This window comes from Belonocnema kinseyi, chromosome 3, assembly GCF_010883055.1.
Source record: "Belonocnema kinseyi isolate 2016_QV_RU_SX_M_011 chromosome 3, B_treatae_v1, whole genome shotgun sequence".
NCBI classification, from domain to species: domain Eukaryota; kingdom Metazoa; phylum Arthropoda; class Insecta; order Hymenoptera; family Cynipidae; genus Belonocnema; species Belonocnema kinseyi.
The window spans coordinates 22250365-22260891 of NC_046659.1; the positions used below are offsets into that span (position 1 = coordinate 22250365).

Sequence of the window (10527 nt, forward strand, 5' to 3'; positions counted from 1 at the left end):
ATCCTATGGTTTTGGAATTTTTTGCCCATTTGAATGGTGCTGTTGAATCCAACATTGCTTCATTTGGGTTAGCTTGAAGACTTGCACGAGTTGCTTCTCTTTTAAATTTAGCTCCAATTCCATCGGGTGATCCCTCGCCGTGCGCAGTTCCACGGTGCCATTCGGCTTCGATACCGAAATCATTCTTATGGTTTATAAAGTTGCACATTTGGTATTTATTTTGGTAGTGCTGATTAGCACCATCAGATATATAAATAGTTTTTTTAACATTTGGAACCATACGTTTTATTTTAGGAATCAAAATTCCTTGCATAACCGATGCAGTATTGCTATCTGATATCAGAACGTTACTACTGCATATTGTTTCCTTGTCATTTCTGTAATACATTACGACTGGATGAATGGTCTTTTGATTGTTATTGTAATGAAATTGTTGTGCGGCATTTTGCACAACATAAGAAACGTTTTCTGAAAACTCGGAATAAACCAGATCTTTTTTATATTAGCTGAAACAACTCTGCATTCAATTTCTTAAGTTCCATATGTAATTACTAATAATACATTAGTTAATGTTTACTATTAATATCATCTTCGTAAAACTTTTCTACTTTTTAATACACCCTCTAGCTTTCATAATGCTAATCTGGCCATTCTTTCAGAAGTGTTAAATTCTGAAGCTAGTTGCCAAATACTCCAGCATTCAGGAGCAATTTTAAGAATATCAAGTCACAGGGGATCATTTTATCCAAAGAAGTCAATTTGTTCTTTAATCCATTTAACCGTTTTTCCAGTTGATCTTCCCTGGCTGGACGTTTTCTTTTCGTAGAAGATGGATTGCTTATGACAAAAAATTCGGGAATTTATTGTAAACATTTTTGGAGATAATACGTAAGTCTTTGTCAACGTTTCCGTCATAACCAAAGAGATTGCAGCATCTGTTAGGTTTCACAAACATCGATATATTTTTAGTTGCAGGCACAATTTAACTCTTTTTCTCAACGTTTTTGTCTAATCTTTTAAAATGAGACATAAGGAAGTACAGAAAATACAGGATAATTTAAATATGAGATATTTTCGCGTTGGGGTGCTTGACAAACAAATGGCGCTTGCTGCGATCGTTTTCTGTTTTCGTGCATACGCAACAAACAAATTACGATTGCTACGATCGTTTTCTGTTTTTGTACATAAGCAACAAACAAAAAACAAAAAATTGAATGCAAAAGATTGATCATCAACATCGCTGGAGTGTAATTATTTGGTTTGGTATCGTTAATGGACATTTAGTAGGTGTATATTTTTTGATCGCAATCTCGATAGATATAGTTATTTACGGTGACTTTGAGACGAACTTCCAATTTTACTTGAGAAAATCGACCTATTCATACGAACGAGAATGTGCCTGCAACAGGATGGCGCGGTCCCACATTACGCTATTATTGTTAGAGATTTTCTGAATGAAACTGGTCGAGATCAGTGGATAGGTAGAGGAGGCCCCTTTGAATGGCCGCCAAGGTCACCTGACCTTGCGCCACCCGATATTTATTTGTGGGGTTATTTACGAGATGTAGTTCACCGCACACTCGAAATCCGACCAAGCAACCTCCTTATAGTGAGTATCAGGTAATGCTAATATGCAACCTTGTAAACCATAAGAATGACTTCGGTATCGAAGCTAAGGTAAAAGAAGCAATTCTGCGTTCAGCAGCAGTGTTAAACTGAGCAAAACATTCCAAAACCTTAGGATTCACTATTACAGCGAGAAAGATCGTAAGAAGACTCCACGTCATCTTAATAATTGATTTGCTGAAGCTCCACAAGTGAAGACCGTTTAGAATGCATACTCATTTTTGGTGGAGGTGAAAAATTAAATCTATACAAATGTTCAGTTGATTGAAAGCCATTAATGACTGTATCCTATTGAATGAGACGAACAAAAAAAAAAATAAAGCAAAAAAAAGTAATTAAGGCATTGTGTACTTAGCAAAAGGCAGTCTCAACCCTATAAAACGCAGAGAGGTACAATATGTTATTCAAACATATAATCTTAAAAAATCAGGGTGTTTTCAGAGATTAGCGAATAATTTTAAATAGCTTAAGTTATATTAGTATTAAAATTGGTTTTAACGACCCCAAAACCATAATGCTAAGGTGGATTAACTACATTACTCATCGCAAAGTAGTGTTAATCACTTCATCTAGTCCTTCAACACTGTTCCTCATAATTTTGTACAAAGATTGTTTGCTCTAAAAAAGTATCCTAAGGTGAGAGCGGATTTCCCGTTTTTGCTTACCTTCTAGGATAGAAAGATCAAGAGTGTACAACATAAACGTTTCAGTTGCGTCGGGATTGGTTGCTTTAAAGAGCCGCGATCGTTACTTCTGGAGCCTACAACTTCTCAGATAATAAATACATTTTTTACCTCACCGTACACTTTAATGCTCAGTAGTAATCTTAAAAATTTCTTGATGATTAGGAAGAAGAATTATTGTATATTTTCCAATTCTCAACACGACACGTCCAGACTTCTTATTAAGCGTTGTTAAGTTGCAACGTTTCGGTAACGTACCATTATCATCATCAGGCGCACAGATATTTTAACTGTCTGAACATTACTAAATTTTAATTCCGCGTCTGAATTTATTATAATTGAAAATGATAAGAAGTGTTCTTGCATTATTTCTTATCATTTTCAAGTATAATAACAATGATACTTATCTCCTTATTTTACCATATATCATGGTTTTTTAGAAACGATATTTTCAATTAACTAACAACATGAAAAAATGTACAATTTTTCAAATCCTTGACTCACAAAAATAACTTGTTGTACGTCCGAAGGGGCCCTTCGCCGAAGGGTCAACCGTTGAGCAACCCCAATAAATATATGTATGTGACGTGCGCCGAGGAAAGGGGTCTAACTCGAAAAGCTACGATCTTTCAAGACGAATGATGGTAAGGGAACCTGCAGACAAGAGATTTAAGAGAGAGGAAAGGATCATGAAAATTTCTCTCTCCACTCACAACTGCACTATCACGCTTTTAACTGTACAGCGCAGTGCCCATCATCGGACGGCTATTATGAGTGAGACGCAAAGATGTAGTTGTCAGTGGTGGGAGGTTTTTCACAGGATCTTACAATTATTCAGGCCCAAGAAAGAGCTATTTAAAGGGTTCCCAAAAACTCAATTTTGAACAAAATAACGTTCGGAATTTTTTTATTGTTCCATTAAAAAGTGTAACTCATAAACTATCGGAAGGTTTAAAAATGTGAATATCGATAAGCTCCGAGTTATCCCCCTTTCTTCGGCGGATGTTACATATATAGACTATCAGACCAACAAAATTTAATACCTTATTTTTACTTAGTATCTTTGAACATAAAGCCTGGCATCAGATCAGGGTGTTCCATGATTTTCTGAAAACTTCTTGCCAACGCAGGATGCTCATTCGTCAAGAACGTGTAGCAGAAGTTGTGCACCATTTCTAGGCCTGGAGCTTTTCAATTACTTTCCCTTTTCATAACACGTGAAACATCTGAAGCTGTGATGTCAGTCAAATCTATTTCAAGGTTATTGCTTGCTCTTGCTTCCTCGGGGTTTCTCTTGCTCTTGCTTTCTCATGCTGGTTATATTGCTATATATTCAGTTCATGATTTAATCTTCAGGGTGGTCGCTGGACCGGGAAACAGGGAAAACCGGGAAATGATAGTGAATTTATTTCTTGACTGGAAATTTTACAAATTTTCAGAAGAAAAATCGGCCTAAGTTCGAGTTCAACAGTTTTTTTTAATAATTAAAGTGCAGTGTTAAAGATTTAAACAATTAAAAGCTCAAAGCATTTGAAGTTGACATTTTGTGATAAAAAACAGTTTATTTTATTAACTGTAAATAAAAATAAAATTTTTTTTAATGAAGCTTTATTTTGAAAATAAAAATTTGAATAATAATTGATTTGATAAAACGATTCTAGATCCGTTCAAAATTTAAGAATTTTCAGATGCTAACTGTTTTAATTCGAAAATCTTAATAAGAATTGATATTAATAAATCATTTATTCCGATAATTTTATTTTTAAATAAAAATGTTAATGATTTATCAATAAAATCGACATTTTGAATTTCGGAATTTTGAGTTCAGATTCGGATTCAGCGTCCCTAAAAACCTTAGGTTACAAATTTTTAGGATAACAAATATTCCAGCCATTTTTGTCAAATTCTTTTTGCCAACGAAGGGGTTGAAGCGACAGGTGCTTTCTTACTATGCGGCAGGTGTTTAATAAAACGGCCTTCTGAGCTGCTACAAATACATTCCTGACTCCTAAATATTAAAGATTCTCAGTGCATCTTCCGTACACATTGTCTATAGCCGAAATCACAATATTATAAATAGATTCATGATTCAAATTCCTCCATATGGTCTTAACTTCAAGCATTAACTCGCTATACTTATGGAGCTTGAATGTATAGGTTGACTGCAAATGTCGGTTAAGTGGAAACCAATTTCGATGATTTAGACTCTACAACATTTTTTTCTTGTATCACGATATCAGGTCGATTGGCTCGGTTGAAATGTTCCGTTGGGATAGTAACATCCGAATCGTAATTATGTCTGTGCGTATATTCTCTTTGTGCCATTATGCGGTAGCTACCAATAATATGCTCGATAGATTAGTTGGTATCTCCACATAATAGGCACTGGTCAACCAAGTCTTAATGTTAAACGTGTTTGCAATAATTTCTGGTTCTGACCACCTTGTCCTGTATCGCATTGACGAATCCTTCCGTCTCTGGATATGGAACACATATTCTCAGCCAAATATTGGATGCCGCGCTATCCACTTCATGTTGATCTAACGTTTTGTGGTGCTCGCCACGGATAGTTTTCTGCCTCAATTGTATTTCTAATTCATCCATGGTTTCTGCCCTGATATTCAAGGCCTCGCCTGAGAACACATTCAAGGGCGTAAAATCAAGATCTGCTTTACAGATGGTGCTATAAAGCGCAACATCTCGTTTGCTGTAAAATAGTCGCGCAACTGTATAACTTGTGACTCACATTGTTTTTGACATCAACAACGCCTCTATCCACTATATTTCGTGGTAGAACCACCCTTTCAATAGCTTCGTCATTTCTAGACGGACGATTCTGTTTAACCTTTCAAGGTCGTTGTCAGACCATCTGACGGGTCCGAATGAGTACGTGAGGAAAGGGATGGCATAGGTGTTCATTGCTGAATACCCTTAGATTCAAGAATACCCAGATATTTATATGACTGGCCCGCCGCCATTGCCTCGATGTCATTTTGGAACTCGTTCTCTAACGCTGCGGTCCCTAACTTCCCTCTGGTTATATGCAATGTTCTGCATTTTTCTAGTCCGAACTCCATGTGGATATCACTCGAAAACTGCTTTGTGATACCAATCAGTTCCTGCAGTTTCTGGGCTAAACTGGCGTACAGCTTCAGGTTATCCATGTACAGAAAATGAGTCACTTAATACCATCCTCATTATCATGTATTTTGAGCCCATAGAACATGATGTTTATTGTTTTTCTCAATGGCTAAACAGAACTATAGTGCACTTAAGAAGTCTCCTTGAAATATACCCGTCGTAATGCGTATTGATCTAGTTATCCTTGGTTCTCCATGATCAAAATACTTAATTCTTGTACCTCAAAGCCTCATCATACGCCTTTGAAAGTCAATGATAGGATGGCAGATTTTGTAAAGTTCTAAGACTTCATGCAAATAGTGACGACGCATGGAAGGAAACGCTTGCTTGTAGTCTAAGTATGCCATTTTTAAGTTCCTTTGATTCTTACGAGTTCTCTTTTTCTAATTATTTATTATTATACGACTTTATGTAAATCTAAAATACACGAACTGTTAACAGGAATATCAATAAAATAATTATTAATTAAATCATTTAAATCGATTATAATTTTTTTTAACGTAATATTTTGTTTTTTCCTGTAGTAAACTACTTTACAACTTTTTACAATGACAGGAAATGTATTTTTTATTAACATTAAAAAATGTCAACATAGATCAACTGTCCTTTTCAGAACCCTATCAAAGCAGCCTCAAATAGGCTTTTAGCAAAATATATCGAAATAAGTAAAAAGAAATAGAATAATATTTATCAAGGGTGTTGATTAAAGCCGACTTGAAATTTTGTTGACAGGTACAGCACTGTCGTCAAAGGCGTGTCATTCGCATCAACAGTGTAACAGTCTATACAGTTTGTCTCATGCTGACTGCTTACAACTACAGTCTCCTGGTCTTCACACATACACAGGGCCTTTCAATTTTTTCTAGGTTTCGCTCCGTTCCGCGGCTTATTCCACGAAATTTAGGTTTACCATCTCAATATGTGGGTCTTAAGATCTAAAGAGACACCCAAGAGTATTTCTTCGATGTCAGAATTGTGCGTAAAAAAGTAAATTTCCAAATAATTCTCGTTGTTCCTATGCTGGCGTCTGCTATCTGAAGATTTCTCTCTTTTGGGAAATAAACATTTTCTGTCAAAATATTAATATTCTAAGCACAAGGGTTCTTCTAATGAAATTGTAGCGATCCGAGGATCACGCAGAACCCCGGATATTTGGTGAAATTTCTTTATTTCGTATTCAAATACCTGGTGAAAATATGTATATTAGGACAGTGCCGTACCTATAAAAAAATCCAAGTCGGATTTAGCCAAAAGCCTTACTATCTATCTGGATTTCTCTTTCAATTATCCACACGTAAATTTCCTTCTGTCACCCACATAAAATCCATGTTATCCCTTCCCATCCCTTTTATCTTCATTCGTCCCTTTCAATTTCAATCCCTATCCTTTTATTCAAGTCTATTTACTTTCTATCCACGTTTATATTTTTCTATGACTTTGGCCATTCAAAATCCTGTCATATTTTTCCAGAGAATGTCCGCATTTCTAAAACGTGTTATGTTTTCCTGAAGCGACTTTTTAACCTTTATCTACAGGAGGTACAAACGGCACATATAAAAAACGGTCAAAGTATATGTTAAAAAAAGAGTCGAAAAGGATACCCGTTTAATAATTGTCCATATATGTATGTATTGAGTATTTTTTATTTATATTTACAGACTCACAGTGCAATGATCACCAAGCGGAGAATAAAACACAGCTAACCGATGCGGATGGTTACAATGTAAACATGGCGATAAAAGACCAATCAGAGAAAGGCGTTAGTAATGATATAAGTTTGCTCGCACCAGCAAATCATCTCCTGACATCTTCAAAAACAGAACTTGCAAACAGTTTAAATAAAAATATGAATTGTATTGGAATCCTACCTGGTTTAGGTTTTTATGCTAATTCTAGTGACAGCGATTGCAGTTCTGAAACTGATGAGGAACCAGATTGTAAAAAAATTAAGTATGATATCTTAGGGCGCAAAATTGTTCACTCTAAAGATAGAGACAGAAGTTAAGTTCCAACAAATATTTTTATTGTGTATTATATTGCATGTCAAATACGATTGAAATTTCATGAAATAAATTAAAGCCCAGATATTATCATCTCGGAGAGTGAAATTCGAAAGGTTACGTACTTCAGAGTAGTGTTCCCACTGAAATTTATATGGGATTTCGAGCTTTACTTAGAATGACGAAAAGAGAGAGCCCGCCTTTTTCGATAATCATTTTTTACAGTTTTAAGTACTTAAGTTTAAAACTCATCGATCAGAAAATACTTTTGAAATTTTTTAAAGTAAAACATCACCAAAATTAATTACAAAATATTTGAAATTGACTACTAGGTAAAGCCCATTTCATTTTCCCTTCTCCCTACTTTGCAAACATATTTCTTTTTAATTCATTCATAGCAATAAAACAAATGTGTCTGTTCAGATTTACGAAAGATAAGTTTTATAAATATTCCATTTCCCGTGTCTAATAAATTTCGTCATAGTTGCGCATCAGTACTTGTAATTCATCGACCTACTGTTCTCATCAGGTCCCACAAAGCACTGCGCTAGTTTGAAAATTGGCTGGAAAATGCCCCTGTGTTGAAGGGAGACATCCGTGAATTGGCCTAATTCTAATTATATTTTCCCCACTATACAAATCACTAGTGCTTCGTGCCTTAATGTTCGCATGCTTAAACTATGCGGCGCTGATTCGCTCTAGTTAACATACTTGTTTAAAATTACTATAAAGCGATTACTACGGCCAATGAACGTCGCTGCAGTACGAGCATATACAGATCACTGGATGTATACCAAAAGAAATTAAATTCTGGCTTGTTCTGTAGTAATCAGTTAGTAGTTTTAAAGTCACATTTTCATGTGACTCAAATTTTATAATAAAATTCGTGAATTGAGTCCGCTTAATTTTAGTGACAATTATTTTTCTTTTAAATTTCCATATCTAGAACCGATAATGCGGAAATATTTTGACAGTTCTTGTAATGTAGCATTTTATTTTGGTTAGTTTTTTGTCTAAACTGGATGTCAGTGTTTACAAGTTTATTAGCTAAATCGAGTTATAATGAAGAGGGACGAGACAGTGTAAGGTAGTAAGGCGAAGACTAGGCTGAGACTTCGAGTTGAGACCAAGCGACCGGGCGTTTCTTTGTTTTTGTTTCTGTTCAATCTACAATCTTTCTTTCTCGTTGTGACATTACTCCTTCAATTCTATATTTATTTTGTTACAGGATGTAGAATATTTAACACTAAATGCAACATATTTTTAGAGTTTATATGAATAATATAATAATTCAAAGTTTATTTCTAATTTCCCGTGATATTAATTTTTATTTGGACAGCAATATGCTGACTCGATAGTTTTATTGAGATTCTGAGGTTACGAGCTGTTTGAGTGAAATATTCCTCATAATTTCATTCCTAAATTGCGGAAGACTTGGTAGGCTTTTGCATGAAAGACACGTAACATAGTTAAACAAAAATTAATATACAAAAACTTAAGTTGTAAGCGACTATAATATGACTCCTGCATATAGATAAAAGCCCTATGAGATTAGAATTAATTTCATTCAATCGTAAAAGAAAAGTCAATTCGTTTTTAAAAACAGACACTGGAAACAAGTCAAGGAATTCTCAACAGTTTAAGCAATACTACAAAAAAAACCAGGACTTCTGACAATTTATATGCACTTTTGTTAGATTTCTCGTCAGAAATCGTTAGGAAAAGTCAGACTTCGTGAGCAAATGTTCAAAATTTATCATAAATTAGGTTCAAAGGATAATAAATAAATAAATGTATATTTTTACCAAATATTTAATGCGATCGTAGTTTTGGACAAATTTAAAAGTAATTTATCAAAAAAATTATGAGATAATAAATTAATTATATTTTTGAATATCTATTAGTATTACAGCATAATACGTGGACATAAGGATGGGTTCTTTAACAGCGTTGCGGATTTTGGGGAAGGTAACCCGTCATAGTGGGCAGAATTCCATTCACTGGGTAAAAAGTTCTTGCATAAACAAAATGTATTTGTAATCGGAAGTTGTTTGCAGGTACGGGCCTAAGATGTCGGTAGCCACGATGGTCCACGGTTCTTTCAATTTTGTTTTTACTGGGATTTACGCTTGCCTGTACTTTTTGGTGCATTGAAATTATTTTTATTAGGTGCGGATCATGGTTTAAAAGAATTTTCGGCATTAGTAGAGGCATTATAATTTACTTCATTTATCGTTCGAGATGATCGAAATTATTTATGTCGTTTCGGTGAATAGTGGGTTTTAATTTCGGTTGCATGTTTCGGTGCGCGTAATTGATTTTTTCTTGTTCTGAGTGCGATGATGTAATTCACCCTTCAGTTCGAACTGGTATTTCGGAGAACCGAAACGAATTCGCCCTGATTCAACAAAATCTGGCCATTAATCCCAAACTTATAGCGAATTATTAATCCAATGAAGGACAATATACAAAAAAGAACGGTGTGCATGATAATAAATCCTTATTCGTGATAAGCACTAAACTACGACACTGTTCAACTCGCAGTAAAATTGTTTCTAAGTCCTCATTTCTATTACTTGAAACTTTCTGTAGCACTATTTTTGTTCGCCATAATTCACTAGGCATTGTCCAATAAAGCATAGTCGTCCGGCACGCGATCTATAGGGATCCATTGGATTGGGTGGCGCGCACAAGTAATAGGCGTCTGGCATCGAAAGCGCGCGCGAAAAGACTCAAAAATACCATCTGAATCGTAAATGAAACTAAAAAGGTAAAATAAAATGACGCGTACAATGTGTTACATTATACATACAGTGAGCGGTAGCACATGGTCATCCCTGAGCTGTCAATGAGGTAGAAAAGAGAAAGGTTAATGTATCTTAGTTTTGTTTTCTCCTAACTAAGCGCCAATTAGAGAACAAATATTAAAAAAATTAGATTTAAATTATCGAACACAAATTAATAAGAAGAATTTAGTTTATACGTTAAAAAAACCAAAAGTAATCCATGCTGAATCATTCAGCGGATACTCTAAGCGGTCAGATGCTAGTTTGCTTTTAATGTAGCCGAGGGGGGGG

The 10527-nt window shown here is 35.0% G+C and overlaps 1 protein-coding gene across 2 annotated transcripts in view; it reads left to right on the forward strand.

Moving 5' to 3' along the window:
* LOC117169557 (PSME3-interacting protein) overlaps positions 1–7941 on the forward strand; it is a 167075-nt gene extending 159134 nt beyond the window's left edge. For both annotated transcript variants that reach the window (XM_033355983.1, XM_033355984.1), the window contains one exon: positions 7109–7941. In XM_033355983.1, the coding sequence (XP_033211874.1) occupies positions 7109–7455 (347 nt within the window). In that variant the 3' untranslated portion in view covers positions 7456–7941. The remainder of the gene's footprint in view (positions 1–7108) is intronic.
* Positions 7942–10527: the final 2586 nt, after the last annotated feature.